This window comes from Centroberyx affinis, unplaced genomic scaffold, assembly GCF_046629955.1.
Source record: "Centroberyx affinis isolate AG114_WGS23_722 - 3 ecotype Tasmania unplaced genomic scaffold, CSIRO-AGI_Caff_v1 ptg001340l_1, whole genome shotgun sequence".
Taxonomy (NCBI): domain Eukaryota; kingdom Metazoa; phylum Chordata; class Actinopteri; order Beryciformes; family Berycidae; genus Centroberyx; species Centroberyx affinis.
In genome coordinates, this window is record NW_027279837.1 from 379,209 (window position 1) to 403,942 (window position 24,734).

At 42.4% G+C, this 24,734-nt stretch overlaps 2 protein-coding genes across 5 annotated transcripts in view; both read right to left on the minus strand.

The window, feature by feature from the left end:
- Nucleotides 1-793: 793 nt before the first annotated feature.
- On the minus strand, nucleotides 794-16,515 carry topbp1 (DNA topoisomerase II binding protein 1). Its single transcript, XM_071525838.1, has 28 exons — nucleotides 16,189-16,515; nucleotides 15,875-15,968; nucleotides 15,642-15,776; nucleotides 15,390-15,533; nucleotides 14,595-14,776; nucleotides 13,895-14,088; nucleotides 13,249-13,425; nucleotides 12,907-13,073; nucleotides 12,530-12,693; nucleotides 11,878-12,131; nucleotides 10,950-11,227; nucleotides 10,549-10,721; nucleotides 10,088-10,299; nucleotides 9,188-9,504; nucleotides 8,790-8,975; nucleotides 8,109-8,224; nucleotides 7,852-7,975; nucleotides 6,888-7,037; nucleotides 6,386-6,482; nucleotides 6,094-6,295; nucleotides 5,203-5,438; nucleotides 4,897-5,039; nucleotides 4,457-4,553; nucleotides 3,476-3,639; nucleotides 2,823-2,951; nucleotides 2,558-2,647; nucleotides 1,662-1,823; nucleotides 794-1,020 (listed from the first exon to the last, which is right to left on the minus strand). The coding sequence occupies exons 2-28, from the start codon at nucleotides 15,959-15,961 to the stop codon at nucleotides 892-894; spliced, it is 4,509 nt and encodes a 1,502-aa protein (XP_071381939.1). The 5' UTR covers nucleotides 15,962-15,968; nucleotides 16,189-16,515; the 3' UTR covers nucleotides 794-891.
- Nucleotides 16,516-18,281: 1,766 nt separating this feature from the next.
- Nucleotides 18,282-24,734, minus strand: part of LOC139649426 (dnaJ homolog subfamily C member 13) — a 39,276-nt gene continuing 32,823 nt past the window's right edge. For all 4 annotated transcript variants that reach the window (XM_071525826.1, XM_071525825.1, XM_071525824.1 and 1 more), the window contains 14 exons: nucleotides 24,594-24,710; nucleotides 24,039-24,216; nucleotides 23,799-23,890; nucleotides 23,583-23,682; nucleotides 23,400-23,474; nucleotides 23,180-23,292; nucleotides 22,569-22,738; nucleotides 22,367-22,409; nucleotides 22,105-22,278; nucleotides 21,793-21,972; nucleotides 21,143-21,283; nucleotides 20,899-21,042; nucleotides 20,629-20,728; nucleotides 18,282-19,518 (listed from right to left, as the gene is read on the minus strand). In XM_071525826.1, the coding sequence (XP_071381927.1) occupies nucleotides 19,421-19,518; nucleotides 20,629-20,728; nucleotides 20,899-21,042; nucleotides 21,143-21,283; nucleotides 21,793-21,972; nucleotides 22,105-22,278; nucleotides 22,367-22,409; nucleotides 22,569-22,738; nucleotides 23,180-23,292; nucleotides 23,400-23,474; nucleotides 23,583-23,682; nucleotides 23,799-23,890; nucleotides 24,039-24,216; nucleotides 24,594-24,710 (1,725 nt within the window). In that variant the 3' untranslated portion in view covers nucleotides 18,282-19,420. The remainder of the gene's footprint in view (nucleotides 19,519-20,628; nucleotides 20,729-20,898; nucleotides 21,043-21,142; nucleotides 21,284-21,792; nucleotides 21,973-22,104; nucleotides 22,279-22,366; nucleotides 22,410-22,568; nucleotides 22,739-23,179; nucleotides 23,293-23,399; nucleotides 23,475-23,582; nucleotides 23,683-23,798; nucleotides 23,891-24,038; nucleotides 24,217-24,593; nucleotides 24,711-24,734) is intronic.

Consider the following 24,734-nt stretch of genomic DNA (forward strand, 5'->3'; position numbering starts at 1 on the left):
TCACTGGATTTTATCAAATAGATTTCAGCCACTGGATGACTACTGGTTACTAGATGAACATGTTAAAGAAAGATCCAGTAGGGACATAGAGCTGCTGGTAAATAAGTCTCCAGCAGCGTAGAAATTGTCATAATGAATGCAGAGGCAGGCAGGATGGATTTATAAAACTCACATAATATGCAACACAACGATGCCATAATGATAGTGATTAATCATCATCATGTTCACTCGGAGAGGGAGGGGCTGCAGGGAGGCATAACGTGAGATAAATGCAGGAAAACAGCAGTATGGCTGAGTTCCCACTCTAATGAAAGAAGATATGAGATGGCATATATCAGACTGATAATATAATCATGTTTCTTTGAGAAAGGCAGATAGAAAACAGCAGGATTAGGGTTAGCTGTGACATGAATATGCTGTAAACAGATTTGCAGTAAACCCAGAGTCTTAAGGAGTGTTGTTTAATTAAACCTGCTATACTCCATGTTTTGCGATATGTAGTCTCTAAAGGTCAGTATCAGTTTGTCATTGTATGATGCTGGGAGGAGTCACATCAAGCACATGCCTGGGTCATACAACACACATGTGCTGCCCTCTACAGCCCAGAGTGTATCAATGCAGCCATTTACAAAAAGTGACTCAACATTTTGACTCTCCTCTCTGCAGACGTTCATTTAGTGCCCAGTCACAGCTACAGTTTCACAGTGCAGGCAGCAGCTACTGCAAGGCTCTTGTATAAAAATACCAGAATGCCACAAGGAATGCATTACATTCATTTTATTTTCATACACGAAATAAAATATATATCTATTTACAAGCATTTTCACAGAATTATTATGACATGGGAAGTACGATGGCAATGTTTTAGTAGAGTAGAGTTACGAGCGTGTTTCATTTCAGACGGCTCTTCTTCAGCTTGGAGGTGTCGGCTGCTGCTTTGCGTTTGCGTGAGGGAGTGCCTTGGTTCTCCTCAGAGGCAGCCTCAGTCAGGTAGTACAGTTCTATAGGTGGTGTTGGCTCCTGCAGGAAAGACAAACAGAGCATTCTCAGTACAAAAAACAAAACAAAACAAAGGAAATCTGCCAATGGGGTGACATAATTCAACTTCCTTCAAATAAACGTGTTTCAAGAACTTCCTTGAATCAAGTGGCGCTCTTCATGCTACTGGAGTGACCTAACTTCCTTCAAGATATTGGCACTTGAAATTCTTGAAACTGCATTGAAAATAACTGAAATTATCTCACTCCATCATAGGCAGACTGAAGGCAGACTTTTTTTTTTTTGCCATTTCAGTTCACTTTCAACATGCAGTTATAGTAGAATTTAGTCCTTTTAGTCATTTATCAAGTAAAAACACCAAACATTTTCTGGTTACAGCTTCACAAATGCTAAGATTTGCTTGCTTTTCTCTGTTTCATATCATTATAAAATTAATACCTTTTTTTGTTGGCTGCTGGTCAGACTAAGACATCACTTTTTGCTCTCGTAACTTGTGATTGGCATTTGTTATTATTTTTGACATTTCATAGACTAAATATTTAATTAATCAATAATGGAAAGAATTGTTAGTTGCAGCCGTAGTAGAATTGTAGCAATGTCCTGTTACAGTTACAGAAACATTACTAAGAAATGATATAAGCCCCATGAAGACCCCCACTAACCTGCATGAGGTAGTCGGCAATGTACTCTGGCTTCAAGCATGTGACTCCCTGGGAGGCGGCCTGTGATACGTCGACCCGGAAGTCTTCAGGCTTCAGCCGACTGAAGTCTGCAAACAGGTGAGTGGCCTCCTTGTACAGGGATGGAGAGGGACTGGGCAGCACCTGGAGACACGTAAGTTAGAGATGAGATGAGAACTAGGGCTCCACTATGTTGACAGAAAAATAAACATATGGTCAAATGTTTGCTGAATATTGTAGTACATCATGGCACCCTTTCCCTAAAAATCCCTATTGTCTTTCCGCTTAGCTCGTTTTCTTTTCCTTACCCCTTACATGACTGTTCTATGGTCACAGAAGTATTGTCAGGGCAATAAGACACCAACCTTTGCACTCTTTACTATTGGTTGCTTGTAATGTTTGTGATCAGGGAATTTAACCTTATTCTACTGTTGCACTCATATTGCGAACACTTTTGGAAGACCTTTTCTACATCATTTTGTTTTTCACCTCTGGAGAAAATACTATTTGGCAGTGAAAAATGATGTGAATACTTGAGATTTACTCAGTTTGTACTTTATGAAAGATATTCTCCAAGATGCAGCTTGCTTTGTTGCACAGGGAGTCTGTACAACAAGCAGAGAACATTGCTTAAAATGCTGTCTAAACCATTTTCCCTCTGATAACAGTAACTGATTTGAAAACTGCTGTAGTCAATATTGCTATTTCAATTGTTTTCTAAACTAATTGTGCAGCCCCAGTGAGAACAACAGCATACACTAACAAGGCATAACTGACAATTAGGACAAGCACTGGCACAGTGATTTCTACAACATTCCTTGCATTTAGAAATGGATAGATGGTGTTGGATAGGGAACAACAAATAAAAAGGTAGCAACCTTCGCTCCCCCAGACTGCAGTAACCGCCTGAATCCTGCTTCTCTGTTCTGGTCGATGTTCAGCATGACTGTCCATCCGCTGAAGGCTCCCTGAGGACGATGAAACAAAGGTTTGCTTAGACAGAAGAAATGTTAGATACTCGCAACAAATCAATATAAAAAGGAAGCAGAGAATGCTGTACAATATCAATACGACAGTAATTGAGATTGAGAACAGTTGAGTACTGTGTGTGTGTGTGTGTGTGTGTGTGAGCCTGTTATGTACCTCCTGTTCTGAACGGCCTTGCAGGTCCTTTCTCCAGCGCATGGCAGCCAACGCCAGCCTCTTCTGCTGCGAGGTGATGGAAGGCAAGGCATCCAGGATGGAGCTGCTGCCCCACTCATACTCATCCTCCTGCAACACACACAAACACACACTTGTATCAGTACTTGTATCACAAGCCACTAACCATATCGTTATTGTCGGGTGAAAACCTCATAGCTCTAATTTTGGTGATTTTTTATGTTTTAACTTAAACTGAAGGATTACATAGTCCTTTGTAGGTTTCAGTCCACCCCTGGGCTTATGAAAACCTTTCCAAGCCCATTGGATAAACTGAAAAATGCACGGTTGACAAGCTAAAAACAAGGCTGTTTTTCTTAGTTCCTGGAAAATTGACATTTTGGAGATATGAGGTTTTCACCTGACAACAGCCATAAACTGGGAACTTTGCTTTGGTTGGTAAGTTTGTCTACCCTCCTAGCCACTTTGGTAGGTAGGCAGCCATCATTTGGATGCTAATAACTATTTAAGATATTTTAATACTTTTAAGGCCTTAAATGAGATATTTGCAGACTTTTTCAGACTTTTAAGGGCCCGTTGATATATCCCGTGCTTATGTTTTATGAGTTGTCTGCTAGAGGCACTAGGATCCTGACCTGGATGAAGTGACCCACAGAGCGACAAGCCTCCAAGTAGGAGCGGTGCAGGATCCACTTGCCGGCGGCCATTGCTGCCAGGTACTTCTCATTACGCAGCGGGTTCCCCACGATGATGTGGGAGCAGCTGGGGTCAAAAGACTGCTTGTCCAGGACAACGCCCCCTGAAGCCCCAAAGAGGAACAGAGACAGAAACTCTTTCAGAGATTGAAAACTATACCGAAAATATACCATTAACTGTTCTGGAAAGAGAAGATTGCATAGACTACAGAGTAAAGACCTGATGAGAAAATGATTTAAGACTGCTCCCTAACTGAAGAGTTATAGTTTAGATTTACCCTAGCAGCCATATGTCCTCTCAAAGTGTCTTAAAGCAATAAGTTGCTCTGGGTAAGACATAATCCTTTTATCTTTCAGGGTATAATTAAAGAGAAATTGCTGGAAAGCATCTGCTTGTAAGGGGCCGGCTTATGTAACCCATCTACCTCCTAGATGTTTGTATTGTTTGTAAATTATGTATTTGGTAGAATATACTGTATGAGTTTAAATAATGATTTCACTTAAATGCTGTTGTGCTTGACGCCTCTCATCGCCTTACTTATTAGGCTGAAGGAACAACAAGGACCATGATGGAAACAAGGCCAGGACAATTTTGTGCTATTCTTGACATTTGTGCCATTTTTGTGCTATTCTTGGAGTAACATATTCCTGCCACAGTTAAGTATATCTTTTGTAGGTAAATTATATCACAGGTATTCAGCTCGCAGTGTGTAGTGCAATACCTGAATCATTGCTGACACTGAACATGCAACAGCAGAGGAAACATTTTGCAAGAGGAAACCTTCCCAGACCCCAGGGGCAGACTCTTCTTCAATCATTAGGGATTAGACCCTCTTACTTCTAGTTTTAGATATATTGCCTTTTTACTGCATTGTGATGAAACCCTGTACTGTTGCAGCACTAATTAGGGGGGAGACTCACCAAGCTCCTCTATGAGGTGACTGTAATCAATGCGTTCCTGAGGGCTGAGGGAGGACAGCTGGAATCTCGGTGGCTCCTTTTCTTCCTCACTCTCCTCCTGAGGGAAAGAAACAACCTTTAAGCATCACTAGCTTCTTTGAAACAAGAACTGAAGCAGTGAAAGAGAGGTTATAGGGTGTGTATTGCAAATATAGCATGTTAAGAGAAGTAGAGAGAACACACTCTTGGACTGTTGAGGTACTAGCCAGAAAAGAACAGAAATTGATAAACGAAGATGAATGCACACTTATGTCCTCAAATAATCAGACATTCAATGGAAATTTAAAAAACAATGTTGTGACAAAATGGCGTCTTCAGCAGTGCCCCTGACAAAGATTATTTACATCAAGGCTATGAGAGTGCAGCAACTCCTTGTTATTCAAGTGAATGTGCATGTTCACCTGTGGCTCTGGAGGTACCGGAGGGTTGGCGAGGGGGAAAGCTATGCTGGGGGCTTTAGGAGTGAGGATGTCATTCTCTGGCTCCTCTGCTGGAGGGGTCATGACCCTCTGGCCCATATGCTGGTCGATGACATCACAAGCAGCTGGGGGTTGGAAGTAGATGGAAGGTTTAGAGGGAAATGTTGACATCAAAGTCAAATGTATTAGGTTTTTAACAAAAAGATCAGACTTTTGTCTTGACTTTCCTAACCCTCTAAAGTAACTCTGACAAGACTGACAGTTCACTGCGGATTCTTGATCTCTTACCCATCTCCACCAGCTCAGAGTCGGTCATGGAGTCCCTGAGCTGAGCGCCGCTTTCTGACAGTGTGGTGGGAGGAGGAGGTATTAGGAAGGGCTCTGAGTGTTGTGATGGACTGCCAGGCCACTGTAAATTGTCAGCCAGCTTGGCCCGCTCTTCCCTGGCTGTAGGGTCATCCCAAACGATCTGTTCGCTCTGGGATGGCTCTGTGTTGAGGTCCATGGCTGCTTCTCTGGACACCCTGGAGTTAGGAGAGAATGGCCTGGTAGATTCAATTTGAACTGGGAGTATAGGAAGCCTATAAAACAAATTCTCTCTAATTAGTGCCAGTCTTATTTAAATATTTCAAATTTTAACCTTTATTTTAACCATGGAAAGTTGAGCACCCTTTGTTTTTTCAGCAATGCCCTGCCACACATACACACAGCTTCCTATTCACTTTCCCAACCAATATTTTGTTGACAAAATGTACTTATGTACTTATTGTAAGTCGCTCTGGACAACAGTGTCTGCTAAGTGACATAATGTAAAGATTTTCCCAGCTCTTCCCTGGATTTGAAGCAGCGACATTTCGGTCGCATGTCGGCTTCTCTAACCTCTAAACTACCGCCACCCCAGAGTTAAATTGTGTGAAGGTGTACAGTCCTAACATGCACTGATGATGGTTGCCTGACTCAAACATTTGCTATATTGCGCTTGCATTGTGTGAACTTTGGAATAAAATAGCCTTACATCTGGCATAAAAAAACTCCTACTGTGCAGGTTTCCTATTACTTACTTTGACAGTCATAACATAACAGTGGGAGAGCTGCCAGTTTCCTTTGAGATACTCTGTGTTTGGGGTTGTTATAGTTTGACCATGAACTAACTGTCTTCTCATTGCATGCCGTCCCTACCTCAGAGCTTCTAGAGTGCGTCTGCTCCCACTGCGTCCAACCCGTGACAAATCAGGTGTGTTGGGGCCCGAGTCGGCCGCTCCTGAGCCCAGTCTGGTGAGTCTGGCTGAGGCACGCCTCCCTGTGGTCAGCTTGGTGGCAGACATGATCTCCTGTAGTTGTCTTTGCAGGTTCTCTCTCATTTCCAAAGTTTCTGACAAATCTAAAACAAAAGATAAAAAATTAATCACTGTATTTGTATCACAAGCTATCATTCCTATTAAATAAGGTAACTGAGGTAAATGAGACCCACCTCTCCTTTCTGTAGTGTCCTGTAGTTCTTCATGATCTACCTCTCCATCACTTACATGATGGGAGGTTGTGGCTTCTTCCATGGCATTGTGCTCAGACTGAAGGAAAGACAGAAAATTAAAAGGGATGTCCCTATGTCCACCAGGCACTTATTTATTAGCTAACAGTAGTAAACGGATGCACGTTGAAAGCATTGGTTGTGGCTCCTGCTGTTGCTAATCCACTACTGAAACACTGTTGATGTCGTTTCGGTAAAAGTTGGACAACTAAAAACAGATTAAGCTCTCAGCACATGCTGAACCGGTCAACATGTCGTTTTCAGTGGATGTAGCCTATGACCTCTTCGTTTTCTGCCAAGTAATGTAATAATTAATGTGGTACATTATTAGAAAGGTCAGAGGTTTCAAGGTTTCAGTGTCTTGCCAATCTGCTGCCTCAAAGGACCTGATCTTGTCCCTTGTGCACACAGTATACACAGAGGTGAATTACTTGTTCAGACCCACCTTGTTGTCCTGAGCCTCTTTGAGTTGGGTGCGTGAGAAAGGTGGTGACTTCTGGGAGCTGTCTGGCACCTGGCTGAGGGTTAGGCTCATCTTTGGGTTGTAGGTGAAAGGATACAGAGACTCGGAGACATGCCTCTGCTCCTCAGCACACTGCACAAGACGGCACCGATAGGTTGTTAGTGCGCACACTACATACCCATACATCAATGTGCATTAGAGCTGTCACAAGAATTAAGGGAATTAAACAACTATAAAGGGGGAACTCATAATTGAAACTCCCATCTGTGTCTAAAATTAGCACATCAAAGCTGTGTGTGATTAACTATTCTGCCATTGTTTATAGGACGCTCATTTTGTCCCCCAGGTGATGCGTGCTATGTGAATACTGAATGCTAATAAGATGCACAACACAGTACCTACTACCATGAAAGTGAGGTCCCAGTCCCAGATTAAATCAAAAGCGTAGGTTGTAGATCAAAATCTTCTTGAAAACAAAACTGCTTTACAAGCAGTGTAAGCAATATCAACAAAATATTCTACCCAATTTCAAGAGACAGGCTTCTTTGTTGATAATGCGCTCTGATTTAAAGTTGAACAAAAGCAGCATTGCTAGAGAGCAATGGGTTTTCATTCATTGCATTTACTACAACATCTCTATGTGCATCACTGAAAATGAAATAATCACTCAGATTTAGATTCCCTTAGATACATATCATACAGGCAGGATAACGTGCATCAAGCCCAGCACTTTAATTGTGTAAGTGTTTCTGAGGCAGTGTCAGTAGTGGGAACAGAAAAATGCACAATATCAAATCTGATCTTCCATCAAACTACTCATCATACTACTACTACTGTGAGCAGTATCCAACCCTAAAATGTTCCACGTCTCCCTGTGCAGAGCTCTACAGAGTAACAGTATAGCTAGAGCTTGGGTTCAGTTTATATTTGATACTGGGAAACCTACAGCTTGTAGCCAGTATTGGGACACCACATGCAGCCCTCTCTCCTTCACTCCTCTGTACTCGCGTGTGTTGTCTCCCACACGGCCCTGGTAGATGTAGTGGGTCACTGTGTCGTCACAAGTCCACCTGAACAAAGTTGAGAGAGATATACTTATTAAACTAATGACAGCTAAGCTTCATATCATCTTTTATTAACTTGCATCCATAGTCATTTACAGCCAACTTTATTTGACTTTGACTGCAAAAATGTGTTGAATACCTGAAGTCTGCTCCGAGTGAGGCGGCAATGGCGTTCAGTTCACTCTGCATCTTGCTCAGCTTCTTTCCCACACAGATCACAACACCACTCAGAGGACTGGGTTCCTTTTCTGGGACCTATACACACAAAATTGGGAATCATTTTGTTTGTATACATGTCAAGTGATATATATAGTCGACCCTATCATATGTCCACTTTTTCCTTGCACTAAATATGGAGTCCTCTTGTCTTGTACCCTGTGTGCCAGTATATATTTATATAATTATACGGGTTCCTCCACCCTATAATGTCACCAAGACAGGCTCCTGTACATTGCACATGGCAAATAAAGAGATTCAGATTCTGAGAATAAACCACCAATGTAGGGTATGCAAGCAGCCTGGAGAGTATGAGATGTGACATGCTTTATGGTGCATATGTTCCGAGTGAGTCTTTGCTCTGTGAACTTGCTGTTTGGGGGCAGTTTTGCAATTTTATATGAATATTTAAGGCATCTAGCTGATGCTCTTATCGTGAACAACTATCAGTGCGTGAGCAAGTTCAGTGTCTTGCTCAAAGACACTTCCATCAGACACACTTGGCTGCTGCACGGATTGAAACTAACCTTTTGGATATGGGACAGCTTCTCTAACCACTAGGCCACCCTGCTGCCCCTTTGTATGTTTGTGTGTGTGTGTTCACCTCCTGCTCAGTCGTCCTGCTGAACTGGGGGCTAGCGCTGAGTGCCTGCATGTCTGAGGTGTGGCTGCGGGTGCTGTTGGCCAGAGCCACTTTCAGGTTCCTGTTGATGACATCAGTCAGCGGGGTCTCCACCTTCTCTCCTGGCTTGGACCTTCCCCCTGGAGTCTCCAACGCTCCTAGTGCATCCTAAACAAAAGGACAGACAATCTATTTACAGTAAATTCATGTCAAACAGTAACTCTCATCAGACACCTCTGAAATGTCACAATTTATTGCTACTAGTGTAGAACACATAACAGAATCTAAATCTAGAGTTGAAAGAGGTGAAAAACCAGCACTAGTTTGTGGATCAACCCCTGCTATTTGTTTGTTCAAACCCAGAGCTCAGTGAGTCCAACCTTGACGTTGAAGGAGGGTCTGAAAAGCTGGTCTCTGCTGAGGAAGCGAGAGGGAGTGTCCAGCTGCAGCAGGGGCTCCTTCTGAGGGGCGTTCCTCCTGCTGCCCTCCTGGCCTTGTCGGGGGGTACTGGGATCGTCTTTGGGCTTCATCTGGTCCAACACAGAGCGGAACACTTTGCTCTGGAAGCGACCTACATCGAGAGGGGTGACTGCCTTGCCACTCTGGGGACCAAGCAAGGGGATCTCTGGGGAGGAACGCGCTGGAGGAGGCATGGTTGGTTTCTGGGAACCACCGACAAAACTCTCATCGTCCCTCTCTGTGGAACAGGGAAATAAAGTCATTCTCACAGTGCAGGAAGCCATGACATACCTGACAAAATTGGGCCTATAACTACACACACCAAGCAAGCAAGAGATTTGCATTTGTTCTGCAACTGCAATGCACTGCAGAGTCACACCTAGCTGGCCATTAGCCATATACTGTATAGAACCCTATGCAGTTTATTTTCTGGCAAAACGTTTGGTCTTATAACTTTTAACAAAGCTTTTGCCAAATTATATATTTGTAATTCAATCAGCTGACTCGTAATGGCTCTCTGAATTGCCTAGGAAATTAACCATATTTCCATTTTCAATTAAATGTATTCATATTTTATTATATGAATAAAGTTTACTTTATTTGCACCTACAAATGATACAAACCAAAAAGACAAAATAGTACAAAAATACAAATTATAAAAACTTAAAAATACAAATTATAAAAACTTAAAAATACAAACTCATTGTCTATTTACTAATGTCATCCATTATGTTCTACATCTATACCATGTAAATCAAACCAGTCACATGCTTTTACAAATACGCATCTACCAGAGGCTTCAACCAGGACGTCTCTCTCACCTGGTGATGGTGGAAGGTCAACTAGAAAACGCTCCTCCTCTGCCCTCTGGCCTGTCCTAGCAGACTCTAGTATCCAGCGCATGGTGACAGCTGGCAGCCCCCATTTCTTTGCTGCCTGGTACTTGGTGCCTTCTGGGCTCTGCAGCACCAGGTGAGTACTGGCCAGCATGCCTTTCTTCTGGTTGGCCATGCGCACAAAGTAATCCTGGACACTGCAGGAGGGAGGGGAGGAAAGATGTAGATAGAAAGAGGTCACTCACAATGGTCAGGCAACAGAGGGTAGAAGTGTGCGGTAGAGCGAGTTAATTTGTGTTAGAATGACTTCCCCAGCCAAGTGTTTCCTTCACATTAATTTACAGTATCTGTGGTGACACCCCACCCCCATACACAGCTGTAAAACTGCCCCCCCAAGGTGAGAAAAATGTAAATGTGTGTGTGATCAGACTGCAAGGTAGGTGTACTTTGCTCCGAGGTGCTTGGCCAGCTCCACTAGGGACTCCCTCTCCGCTCCAGTGAACTGACTGACGGAGAGAACACAGTCTTTGAGAGGAGAGCGGCCCTCCATCACAGGAACAGGGGTGAACAAAGGGTTGGAGGAAAGTTGCAGAACACACTCCTTTTCCACACACATGGCCTGAAAGAGAACATATACATGAGAAAAACATGTCCAGTGGGTATGAAACACACCACAAAACCGATGGGAATTAAATTGTCACAGCAACAACACACTTGAGACAACACAACAAAATGCTTTAATAAAAGATAATTAACAAAAACTAAAAATGCTGTATATGCCCCCTTGTACAATCCTGTCCTCCCTATACAGATCAAAAGAATAAAACATACATGTCTGTTATCTTACCAGCCAGGTATCAGTGACCACCTCATCCACTGTGGCCTCCACCTCACAGCCTAAGAGCGGGACCACGGCATAGTCTGCCACAGCTCGTGTGCGGCCCACCAACACCTTGCCTGCATTCTCCATCACCAGCATAGAGAGCTGGGCCTCAGCCTCGGTACCTAAGCCCACCAAGAGGAAACGTTTCCCAGCAAACAGGCCTGCCTCGCTGGCCTCCTGCAAGGTGGAGTCTGGCTCTGGTCCATTGGTCTGGTCTGGGGCCCAGGGCTCAGGCTGCAGCTCTGCAACTGTACTGCTGGACCTCCTGCTGCTGCCCTCTGCTGGTTGGAGCATTTCAACTAGAGGACAAAAGAGGATAAAAGGGGAATGAGATTTCATCTGTTGCAATATATAAAACTATAATCTAAAAAAGGGTCTTGTCAAATAATGGTGAACTACAGGACATCTTCAAATCTTCTACACAGGCTTCAAAAATCTTGTATGATTTCTAAATGGTGTATAATTACTTAAAACGCAATCACACTTAATCTGTAATGCATTTATGTTGTGCAAACTATGAGTTCTATGCAAAGAGCAGGCATGGTTATTGAATCAAACTCTGACTAATTGATGAAACTTCTTCATCATGAATACATCACAGAGAGCTAGCAAAAAGAGGGTAAAATGGGTTGGTTATACAAGTTTATACATGTATAACCAATGCATATGTAGAATAAATCCAATACGTGTAACACTTCCATGGCAACAGAATGCTCCAGTATAGGAATGAAGCAGTGGCAACAGATTCTCTCATTTGAAATTAATGAACTTCCATTGGAAAGCAACACATTTGACACATTAAGTGTGATCACAGGGATATGTATGCTTAAAAATATGCATGACAATACTTGATTTCTTCAGTAATTCCCTCAACAACACTGGAGATTCTTACCTACTGTACGGTCATCATCCAAGTACTGAGACAGCAGATCCTCCTCTGCTCTCTTGTGCCTGGGAGTGCTGGGGCTGGCGACAGGGGGAGCGGCTGAGGTGAGGCTGGGCCGGGAAGTCGGGGTGTGAGGAGCAGGCATGGCTACAGCAGCCGCGGCCGGGGGCAGACAGTCAGGGTGGAGGTAGCCCGCCTCTGCGAGCAGGCTGCCTCTGGAGAAGCTGTCCAGCAGCCACTGCACCGTCACTACATGGGGCCTGGGAAATTACATGCAGAGACATAAGGCTTTTAGCACCTACATGTCACATCAGAAAGATCTCAATTATCTCATGTGCTGCAAACTTGTTAAACTGCACAGACACACTCTCCTCCTCATGTCCTCATTTCCTTGTGTATTACATTTTCTTCTCTTTCCGCTGTTCATTTTAATGAGTTGTGTTGTTTCTGTATATTATCTTTATTTTGTACTGTATTGTGTTGCATGCCTTGCTGCAAATCAAATTTCCCATTAGGGATAACAAAGTCTTGAACTTTAACCAAACTTAATTGGATGTAGCCTAAACTAATAAGCTTAAAACAGACCAGATCATGAAGGTATAAGTGAGGAGGTAGCATATACAAATGGTGTTGGATCTAACATCTCAGTAGTTCAGACCTGTGGTTGGCTTTGGACAGGAAGTTCTTGAGGTCCTGGTCTGGCTCGCCCATGACCACATGTGTGAGGTCTTCACTGGGCTGGTTGAAGCGCAGGCCGCCTGCAGCGTTCACCAGGCGCCGCAGCTTCTCCAGTTTCTTCCCTGGCAGGCCGCACAAATACAGCTGCACAGAAAACAACAAGTGTGAAATAAAGCCTCAAATTTGTCTTTGTTTCACAGTTTCAAATCAGGAAGTGATCAGATCACAAAATAGGAAACAAAACATCAGTCTTAAAAAAAAAAGCAAACTCTCCATTCTATATGATAAGGAATATTAAGTAAACCCTGCTAAATACTGCTACTGACTTTCCAAAGAAAATGGAGGCCATCTATTTACCTTACAGCCATCCAGTATATCATCGGCAGGGCAGACGGTGAGGTCCAGGCTATCTATGGGGTCTGGAGCTTCCAAACGGCTGAGGGTGCCGTTGGTGAGCGCTGTGTCATTTATCGTCATACTGGCATTGACAGAGATGTGGCTCAAGCCCAACAGAGATGGACCCTCTGGAGTCCAAAAACACAAAAAATATTCTTCATTATTACAATATATAGGGCTAAATCTCCAACTCTGAAACACTCAAGAGAAAACTCTTGTGCTCAACCCCAATCACACTACTAAGACGAAAGGGCAACATTAATATAAACAATAAAAAAAATGTACAATAGATCTGTAGCTCACCCTCCTTCTTGCTGGTGCCAGTAGGGGTGGAGGTGTGCGGTCGGCTGGCCTTTGGTGCGTCACGCTTCACAGTGTACCGGCTCTCGTCCTGACAGAAGCCCTTCTCTATGCTGTCAAACAGCCAGTGCAGAGACACGCAATACACATTCCACTTCCGCGCACACTCGTACTTCTGACCTGCAAACAAACACAAATACTCATAATATGGGGGTGTCCTGGTGGCTCAGTGGGCGTGAAGACGTGTACTCTGTAAACACATGACATCCCTCTTTCTCTCCCAATCTTTCCTGTCTCTCTCAACTTGAACTGTCTAATAAAGGCTTAATCATTAAAAAACAACTCTGGCTATGATTATTCTGATTATTTTGCTAGATATTGTGATCACGATGATTAGTTAGGATTACTGATCTACTTTGGGATCAGTACTTTGGGAAACAGAATTGCTTTTTGGACGTTTTGCATTTTATGTCAACATCTAGACTATTTTCAACTTCAGCGAGTGCTCTAAATGAAAATTAAATATTTCCATAATGCAGAATTGTAGAAAAATATAAAACTAAAATTCCAACATACGATTATACATGAGCCTTACAGAAATGATTTCTTAAGAATGAAGGCCAATGGTCTGGAACTGTTGGTGACTTACCTGTTGGCTCACTGACGATGAGGTGTGTACACTCATTCATTTTGAGCTGACCAGTGTAGTTGGCTCCGTGCTGCTGGCAGAGCCGCTGCACTTCTTTGCGCTCGGTGCTGGAGAGGCCTGTTACACAAACAGTACAGCCACGCAGCACAGGGCACATGTGATCCTCCATGGGCAAGTCTGTGTACCTGAAAAGACTGAGAGAAAGAGACAGTTTCCCAGATGGGAGACGGGTTAGTATCTACATTTGAAGAGCTCCATTCCAAAATGAGATACCTGCCATTTGAAAAAAGTACCAACTACACTGTTAATTTTGTGCTGTCACTCATTTTCTCAAACAAAATCATGGTACAATTTAAAGGTAACAATTTAAAGAATAGTGGGTAACTCAAGTTTTGCATTGAAAAAATGTTAATACTTTTACATACTGGATTCTCTATATTTTAGTGATATTAAATGATGAACCTCAGGTAATGATTCTTTTTTCAAAAATGAATTCATAGTGTTTAAGAATAGAGTAAATTTGTCTAAGAAAAAAAATCACAAAAATCTGTATGTCTATTTCTAGAATTAAACTAGATTATAATGATAATGAAATGTACATCAAATGGCAGACCCAAACAAACAAACCTGCTGTGATGCAGCCAGGTTTACAAACAGTAAAATGCAGATATCAAAACAGAAATGTGTTGAGTGTAAATACCTGTCCTGAGATTTCTCCCAGCAGGCTTTGACCCATGTAGGCAGCAGGATGGGTTTTCCAAGGCTTGCAGCTACCAGGTATTTCTTGCTGCCCACCTCCCCTGCTATCAAGTGTGTGACAGACACATTCAGGTCAAGATAGACCTTTCCGCCCATTAGTTGTACCAAGTCCATCACCTCTGCCTGCAGAAACATACACATGATTTATGCTTGTGAAGACATTCTGCTGATTTATTTTATTCCCAATCCCTTATGCCTAACATTAATATAACTAATTCAACTCCAACCTTAATATTTTTCCTAGAGAGGTCCAGAAAATGATCCTCACAAGCTACCACACACTAGGGCTGGGCGATATGGACCAAAAATCATATCTCGGTATTTTTAGGCTGAATGGCGATATATATCTCGGTATTTTCTACGAAGTAGGCTAAATGTTCAGTTGTAAGTCAAAGCCACATGTGAGATGTCACAAGCACTTTCATTAAAACAAGACTGTGATCAAAATAAAATGCAAAGACAGGGTTTCCTTCCCTGTTTTAGAACAGTCTGGTAAGTTCAGAAAATTACATCACTTTATTGTAATGCAGCCTTTAAAACCAGGAAAAGACAACACTTATGCCATATCACGATATTACGATATCCAAAATCTCAGACGATATCTAGTCTCATATCACGATATCGATATAATATTGATATATCGCCCAGCCCTACCACACACACAACTATACTTTGCTTGATTAAAATGGCATGAATCCATTTTAATCAGAAGTAGAATCAGAGGCAGTGGACTAACCCGTGTTGCTTTGTCCAGGCTGGTGCAGGAGATGGTGACATCAGCCATGGCCATGTTATAGACAGGCTGCTCTGCTTTGGGGACACAGCGCTGCTGCTGCAGGCAGTACAACACCACCAGCGGACTCACCACTCTACAGCCAAGCTATGCAGTGTGAAAAATGAGAGAGAGACAGAAAGTAATGATTAACCTCCATGATAGCAATTCGCCACTTTCTGCAACATTCTGGATCCGATGTATGGGAGTACTGACCTTCTTGCAGTGGAGGAAGGCTGGAGTGGTGAAGCTGCTGAAGACAAACAGGGACTTGTCTTTATGGTCCAGCTGTAAAACAGCATCCTCATCAATGGTCCTCAAGTACTTCTCAGACTGCAGCTCCAAAATGGCCTGTATGAACATGAAACAAATATAAACATCATCAACAAAGAGAAAAGACAATGTAAACATTAACATACTTGGGTTTGAAGTCAGCTAGTGGAGCTCACCTCATAAGCCTTGAGAGCAGACTCTGTCTTTTGTCCTTTAGTTTCTACAAACTTCACAATGAAGGCTTCCTTGTCTCCTTTAGACATGATGAACCTGTATTAGGGTGAGTGGGAAACAGGACGCTAGTTAGCCTTGGCAATAAGCTCCAAGTGGACATGAATTACCGCTAACACAGCATATTGTACGTCTTTGATTGTATCTAGTCGTCTAGACATTTTGTCATTGATTTTTAGCAAGCAAATGCCAAACTACTGGCTATGTGCTGGTACAGTTAGTGTCCAAGTGTTGACGTTAGATGTGTTAGGCTACTTACCTCCTCCTTTGTGGTCTCAAAGCGTCAGTAAATACAGAAGCAATATGTATTTTTACGACTGTCAATAAGAGCTCCAGTCACTACACATAGTCACGGGCAATATGCCTTGGAAACGAACAAATACGCTAACGTTGAGTTCATCTGTTAGCTTGTCAGAAGAGAGTGCTTCGGCACCGGTTAGCTTTCAAACAACAAGCACAGACAAAAACATTTTCGAAGACCGTAAACACTAATACTATCATAACCGGAATGTTATACCCTTTCGGTAAACAATTAAAACAATATATAATAATACGTTAATTACAATAGCTTGGCAAAATTGCAACAGCAGTTATATTGTTGTTATTCGCGCCAACGGCGTAACTTCCGGTGTTACCTATTATTCCGTCCGTCCGGACGCAAGTTTCCAGCAGAACTAACAGAATGCAAAACTAAAGAAGCAGCACAAGTACACTGTTATTTTTAAAAATTGCACTAGTCTGGCAACATAAAGAGCCGAATAACAAACAACAATGTCAAAACAACGTAGGCCTACGGTATTTAAGCTTATGTATCATTAACATTTAGGTGTATGCATCTGATGCAGACTACATCAAATCGGATCCTGTGTAATGGTAAATGTTACATGAATATAAATAATCTGGGCAGTTTTGAGGTTTTTAGGAGTTCTTTATGCTCGTTTTTATGTTTTCATACCGTTTCCAACTAATTTCTCAAACCCTAATTTCTCAAATCTGTGAATCATCTCATCTCATACATATAAAATATGGCTAAAATAATAATCACATTATTTATCTTTCATTGCTGGAAATATGAAATCAGTAGGCTACATGTTCAAATGTTTCTTCCATAAATCCACAGAAGGAAAAACTATTGTGTATTTTCAGAAGGGGTTTGCAAATGATGGAATTTACATAATATTAATGTCCAAATTTGAAACAAAACTCTTTTTGGGAAGTATAGGCCTAGAAAATGTTTCATTCAATATTTATCAACAGGTGTAGCAATAGATTAAGTATTACTTTTAAAATTCTAAATAGTTACACTGATAATTGAGAAAGTAATTATCTGTGAAGTACTGTCAGAACTAAGGCAGATGTGTTGTGATAAAGAGATAATACCACAAGGCATTGTGGTTACCATACTATACTCCTTACTTGTGACAGGAGTGAAGAGCATTGTATTTATATAAAATATGCATGGTTAGTTATTAAGCAACTGATTTACTGCCAAAATGCTTTTATCCACCCACTGACACAGGATTGTATATATATTATTACAAAAAAGCAACTGTGAGAAGAGTTGTTTTAACAAGAGGGTGCAAGGCATTGGGCCTGTTTATGAATTATTTATGAGTTGGCAAATTTTACTGGAAGTCTCTCAGCAGCAAAAGAGCATCTCACTGAGACCACATCATTTTGTAAGAGCTGATTTAGGATAACATTTTTCAGGTTTCGCTTCATCCAATAAACTTTTATTCCCATCTTCCTCCAGGGAAGGAACCTAAATCTCTGTCTCTAAACAAGCACTCCTGCAGGAGGCATTCATCTGGGAAAATGTTCTTGTTTTCCCACTGACAAACACAAGATATTTTGTCATGCATAATTAGCTGTGAAAAGTTAAACAGAACAGTTGTTTTTGAGTAGATAAGCTTCTAAAATACATCTTACAATAGTTTATCTTACAGGTTATAAACTTATCTACAAGTTTATTACAATAAAATCCTCCAAAAACTAAATTGGGTCTTTAATAGCCTGCAGTTAACTGTGTTACTGTGTTATATGGTAATTGCCTGTGTTATATGGCAATTTACTCACTGTCATGTTTAATTCAATGTAATCTGTAATTTACATCAAATTCAAGAAGACTTTTCTTGCTGTGATTTGAAGAAAAACACCAGATGGTGACATGATGAATTTACAATGCTGCACAATGCCTTTAGTGGTCACTTTACTCCCTGCAAATTTCCCCATTCATTTTCTCCGTTTTCGCCTTCAAATGTGAGTGTTTGTTCTTGGAAGACTGACAATAAACACCGCTCACTCTGCTGAAATCTGTTACTTTGACAAACACAAATGCAAATACAAAAGAACAACACTGTGGGTTCCCTTTTATTCTTAAAATTTTATGTACAAGTGCGACTGATTTATTTATTTTTTTAATGTACATTCAATATAGAAAGTTTATATACGTAATATTACATTGAACATTTCACAATTGCACTAGTCTTTCACATAGATTCATAATCAGTCAGTATCATTCCTCATGTCTTAGCAGAAGCTCTTTTCCGGTGGCAAAAGGTTATTATTCACCTATAAATATTCTAGTGCTTTTTGCATTCTGGGGGAAGGAAAATTACATAGAAAAGAAGTTGAGGCAGAAAGGGTAGCCTTCAAATAGAGATCAGAATGAAGTATGAATCAAGATCATTATAGTGGGGAGCAGAGACTGGGCAGCTTCATGGGGCCAGACCAAACTAGAACAGATCAGCTCAGCATCAGTCTTGGGGTTCAAGCGAGGTTTCCTTGTGGAGAAATGGGGCAGAGAAATAATACACAACAATTTTCTCCAGTTTTAACATTTTTTTTTCCTTTTCCATACAATAATCCAACATTATGAGCTAGTAAGTGAAATGTTATTAATGTAAGAGGCGGATAGGTCCTGTGCACTGAAGTGTCATGAATGTTCTGCTAGGGAACAGGCGTCTTCGTCCTGCGATCTCAAACCAGGCCGAGTTCCCCCAATTAGACTGGATTTAAGGGTAAGTGTAGCCAATCAGGATGTGATGGAGAGGAAGAAGGTGACAACGGAGGAGAGACGGGTTTCATTTATATATAATAACCCTCAGTCTTCCAATGTCTTTATCCCACAAAAAAAAAAAATCAAGAGTAAAAAATATATTCATACAAAAAGTAAACTATTTTGTGTCATTGGAAGAAACAAGAAAGAAGCACAAAAACAAAAACAAATGTGGTCATCGTTTAAAACAATTAGAAAGTGTTTATGAAGACTTGAGTGCCGTTTGGAGGGTGGGAGGGTGCTGGGGGGGGGGGTGGAGAGTGTTACTAAAGGAGGTGTTGCGGACATTTTGGTGACAAGTCAGTGACGGCCCGCTCTCCTCCGTCTCTCTCTCTCCATCCCCTCGTCTGGGAGCTGAACAGTCTCTGGGAGCTGCGGCTGTGAAGCTGCAGGGCAGTCTGGGCGCCGGAGCCGTTGACTGTCCGTGCGTCCATCAGCCCAGGTCTCCAATGTCGTTGTCCACAGGGGGAGGGACGCTGGACATTACCGTGGTGCCAGTTCCTGCTGTAAGGTAGCCTGCTACTCCTGGACCTAGAGGCGGGCAGGAAGATAAGAGTGGATAAGACACACAGAGAGGTGTGACTGGGCGGGAGTAATTTGGAGTACTGGTGGTTAGCTACTAGGAGGTCCTAAATTAAAACATATAAACTAGTGTTAGGGCTGGGCAATATACGGCAAATTTACCAAAACCGACACTCTCTCACCAACCAAAATTTCTACATGTTCGTATGTTCGGTAAATACATTTGCCAAGTAGCCAACTTTACATAAACAGCTTAATTTGTGTTGCTTCAGTTAGACTGAGAGTCATGCTTCAAAGTAGCATAGCTAGTGTATAATCACCTGCGTCAAGTAAGCCAGAGACAGGCAGAATAAGACTGGAAGTAAGGTGAGTTTACCTTCAAAATAAAAGCACACCTTTTCTATTTATGACGCTAATGGTGAATGCAGTATTTTTGTACCGGGGTTAGAAAAATAAACAACTTATCGCTTCATTTATCGTTATCGAGATAAATGTGACAGTATATAGTGATATTAATCTCAGGCCATATCGCCCAGCCCTAGTGTGTCTAGGACAATCACAATATTGGCAATATGGTGCAGAGTCGGTGAAGGAGGATGTAGATGGTGTGTTATACGGATGCCAGAGATGTTATTTTCTCACAATCAGACTTGCGAAGATGGAGAGGTGGGAATGGAAAATGGAGTGTGGGACAAAAATGGAGGTAAAGAGGCGAGGGATGGCAGTAGGAGCGAGGTCCAAGTCTACCTGCGTCAGAGCAAGAGAGAGGAGGGCTGTGAGGGCCCAGCTCGGGTGTCTAGAGTCCACCTCGCAGTGGGCTACTGGCGGCCAGGAGAGAAGGAGTGGAAACCCCTGAGGAGGAAATGTGGAGGAGGAGAAAGAGGAAGGGAAGGGCAGAGGTTGCAGGGTGTAAGAGAGGCACTAAGCAAGAGTGAGGAGTCAGCCACAAGGAGGTTTTAAGGAAAAGGCAAGCGTTAAGATTCAATGTCAGCTCAGAGAAAGGCACTCAAGACTTACCTTTTAAGCACATTGGCTGTCACAACAAAGCTTTGCTTGTCAAGAAAATGTCAGGTTTTGTGATGTGGAGTATGTAATTGTGGGTTTACAGCAATACTGTACCTGTCAGGTAGCCTGCGGTCTGAGACTCTGAGATGAAAAGGTCATGTTTCTGGTCTTTGAAGGCACTCCACACTGTGGACCTGGCTAGAATCTCATTCACCTGCAAAGCAGAGGTTGGTGAAGTGGTTTCAAATTAGATAAATAGCCAGGACAGTGGAATTTTGATCAACGTTCAACAATCAACAAGATCAACAAGATTAAAACAACAGTGCTACTATCCATCCAACAGTAGTGATCAATAATGCTGCTGGTCATGGTGTCCTACTATACCTGTTCTCCATACTGCAGACTGCGTGTCATGGACTTGAGAGCCTTTACTATCTGGGCCTTAGTGGCTGAAGGGTTGTCTAATGTTTCCAGTCCAATTCCTTCCAGTAGCTTCAGGAGGTACGGAACCAGCTCCACTCTCAGAGCCTGTTGAGTTCATAACAACATGCATCCATTATCAATGAAATAACACTTAGTGACAATGAAAACATGGTGTAAGAAAATAAAAACAATGGAGACAGTTTACCTGGGCCACTAGGTCTGTCTGCTCCTTCTGGAACATGCGGTTGAGAGCTTCACAGGCCAATCCGGCCATGTCCGCCCTAACTTTCATCCCACTCATCAGAGGGCCAATAGTCTCCAGAGAGGCCATGGAGCGTACACACAGCTGCTCACACAAAACAGGACAACATTATTTTAACATGTATCACAATGCAGCGAGGAGACAAACTCATGGGCTTGTTCTGTGTACAACAAGCTCATGCACATTTTTTTTTTTTTTTTAAACCAAAGTCATTTTTTAATTCCAAACCTTAATTTCTTGACTGAATTTGTCCAAGATTTTGGTTGGCATTCAATATGATGTATGTTGATAGAAGCTGGTCTATATCACTCTAATTCTTCACAACCAGTATCATTATGTGTGATGCGGCAGCGGGTCTACAAATGCATTGAATGTGTGTTGATATCTGTACCGGAAATTAAAAGCTTTTTCACCTGACTGTTTTTAGGATTTTTGTGCTATTAACAATCTACAAGACCCACAAATGATTGAATTCATTTCTGTACTTTTCCACACCTACATAGGAGTCATTTGAATGTTGTGACATACTGTGGAACAGCTGGTTGCCAAACTAAACTTTCTGCTTGAGTGACCTCTTTGCTCTGCTACCTCACCTCGTTGTCAGAGAGCACGTGGATGAGGCGGATGGAGCTCTTGGGCACGGCGTTGTTCTTGTGGTTGAGTGCTGCCAGGATGCGGGGCAGGTGACCCAGAGGAGGAACCTGGTCGGCCAGCTGGCTCTGCGCGCTGAACAGACACACTGCTGCCGTGGTAACCGTCTCCAGGGCCTCACCCTGCATGAGACCAGAGGTGATGGTAAGAAGTGATAATGCTGATGCGAGAAAACCGAGTTAGCGGGAGCATCACATATACATCATTACTTTGTTTTGGCACAACCAACTGATCTGTGTGTTTCTGTTTCTCACATTGGGGTTGTTTTTCTCCAGCAGCTCAGTCACCGTCTCCAAGAGCGACACTAGGAACTCTCGCGGCTTGCGCAGCACCCAGCCTGGCTGAGCGATAAAGATACGCAGGAAGACTCCGCCCACTTCCAGCTCGCCCTGTCCTGCTCCATACGCCACAGTGAAGTCCTCTGGCAACTGAACACACAATCAAATAGTTTAATGTGACATTCAAGCATATAAAACATGTGGCTACTGTATGGCATCTACGCATTATTGCACTTACTCTCCAGTTCACATCAGGATTATCCTTTTGCTGTTTAAAGTGCCTGGAAAAGATTACAGAAAGCAAAGTACATGATATTAAGAGCATCATTTTAGGCTATGGTGGCAATACTCAACTTATGCTAGGATATTATATCACACCTGTCATCCTTTTGGCTACTGTACTTTACAACTTTGGCTACTGGTTAAATAGGGAGTCATACTCAAGCATCATCTCTCGGACAGTGGTGGAGACAGTCTCCCTGGAGCCGTCATTCCAGATGAGCTCAGGGTTTTCATGTGTTCCCTCGAATATGTGCACCGCTGCCTCTGCGTTGTCTCGCATGGCATCCATAAACACACCGGGAAGGAAACGAATCAGCGTCAGCCGCACCTGGCAGAGAGCAAGTGATGAAAAGGATTAGAGAGCGACAACAGTCTATAAAAACTTCAGTCATCACATTTGATAGCTTCAAATGAGCTTGAATGCATGAACACTTCCAAGTCGTTGCTTTAAGTCGTTCCAACAAATATTCCCAAATCATGTAAACCAGCATAAGCTACAGCCACATTTAGAAAAGGAGAATCAAAGATGCAGAAGAAATAAACACTTAAAGAAATCTAAATTCTCAATTTTGACTGAGTTTGACGGTTTTCCTGGTCAAAAGACGGCTCATAAGATTTGTTAGGTCTCTCCAATTTGAACTGGATAATCGTTTTATATCCCTAGTAATAACACTACATCGTGACTGGGCAAGGCCAGTAATTACGTTTCCAGTGTTCTGTGGACCTAACACATGACGACAAGTCACTCTCTGATTCTTTCCAGACTCACCTTTGGCCCAACCAGCTTGTCTGAGGTCATCTTGGAGAAGAGCTCTGCAGTCTGCGAGCGAACCTGCGGGTGTGTGGAGTTACAGAAGAGGTCCAGCAAGTAGATCAGAGCACCTGGAAAACAACAGAGAACAGACAGGTTACCATCAGCAGCCTAGAACTCTGCATTCAGATAAATAGGGAATACTTTTCACACAAAAAAAATTTAGAATTATGCCTACCTTTGGCCATAGCCTCTTTGACTATCTTTGTGTTGGAGGTCAAGGCATACAGGGTTTCCAGCACAAGTTGCCTGCCTAAAAGTAGCAAAAAGAATAAGATGTGTTACTTCAAAGAGACAACATTGGGACTCAAAAGTAAGACAATGAGTTGTTTTCTGTCTTAGAGCGAGTATGTCTTCTTACTGGAAGGGAGAGAGTGCAGCAGCACTAGAAGGTTGGACAACACCAGGGACTCAGCAATGTTGCTCACACATTCTTGGTTGGACGTCACTGTATTCACAACCTGCAGGGGAACCCAATACAACTAAAAGGTAAGGACTTTAAAAAAACAGGGATATTTAGAGTTAGACAATGTGTTTCTTTCAGAGACAATAAGGATTAAGAAGAGTTTGGCTGTACCTCCAAAGCCAGCTGCTGCACTCTGCCAGCTCCATGAACCCGCAACAAGGAGAAGAGCAGCTTGAAATGGCCGATGCACTCCGACTCGGAACCTGTAATCAGACAGAGAACAGTGCTTAGAACAGGTGCTCCAAAATAGAGAATTTCAAGTAACACATAAACTGTACACTTGAATTCAACAATAGGTTATTTGTGTTCTTCTTGAGATAAAGTAGGACCAGGACAATTGTCGTGTCTCACCAGGGTTGTTCTTGATGACGTTGCGGAGAGCCTCCAGGGCCATCTCAGCGAAGCGGAGCCTCTCTGCATGTTGCTGGGACTCAACCTTGTTACTCTGGCTCATGGCCAGTAGAGTGTGGAGATACTGGGCCTGGGAGCCTACATAGTCCAGAAGACTGGCCGCAAATGCCTTGGGATACTTAACACAGAGAGGGTAGAAGACATTGTTACAGCATTACAAGAGGCTATGGTTTATTTTATACTGAAACTAAAGCTGTTAAATGGGAACAAATATTGAAGATGAAATCCGCCATTACTTCATGCCAAGTTCAATATTCATAGAATGTATGATGAATATGTTTGTTACAGAACGGAGTTTAAAGATGCCATCTGTTGTGATCAGCTTTGTGCTTTTTTTTGTCCAAAGTGTAATTTCCCTGGCTTGATTCCCAACAAAAAAACCTTCTGACAGACTACAGAAGACTGGTTAATTATGCATCTTAGTGGTGAAGAGAGGGAAACAATAAAAATAAGCAGATTGAAAGGATTCATAATACTACAATGTTCTTTACTCACCTCAAGTGGAAAAGAGGGCTGCTCGTTGTAGACCCGGACAAAGATCTCTCCCACTATCAGCTCTTTGCTGTGATCACCGAACACAAACTCTGCACCAAAGCTTTTGTCATTCTCTCCCTAGAAAGAGACCACAGTGATGAT

Excerpts from the sequence above, each read along its gene's own strand:
- topbp1 (XM_071525838.1), bottom strand. The coding sequence starts at position 15,961 with ATGTCTAAAGGAGACAAGGAAGCCTTCATTGTGAAGTTTGTAGAAACT. Across the intron at positions 15,534-15,641 it reads CCTTCCTCCACTGCAAGAAG|CTTGGCTGTAGAGTGGTGAG; the intron begins GTCAGTACTCCC and ends CACACTGCATAG. Across the intron at positions 3,640-4,456 it reads TCACCTCATAGAGGAGCTTG|GGGGCGTTGTCCTGGACAAG; the intron begins GTGAGTCTCCCC and ends TTGGGGCTTCAG.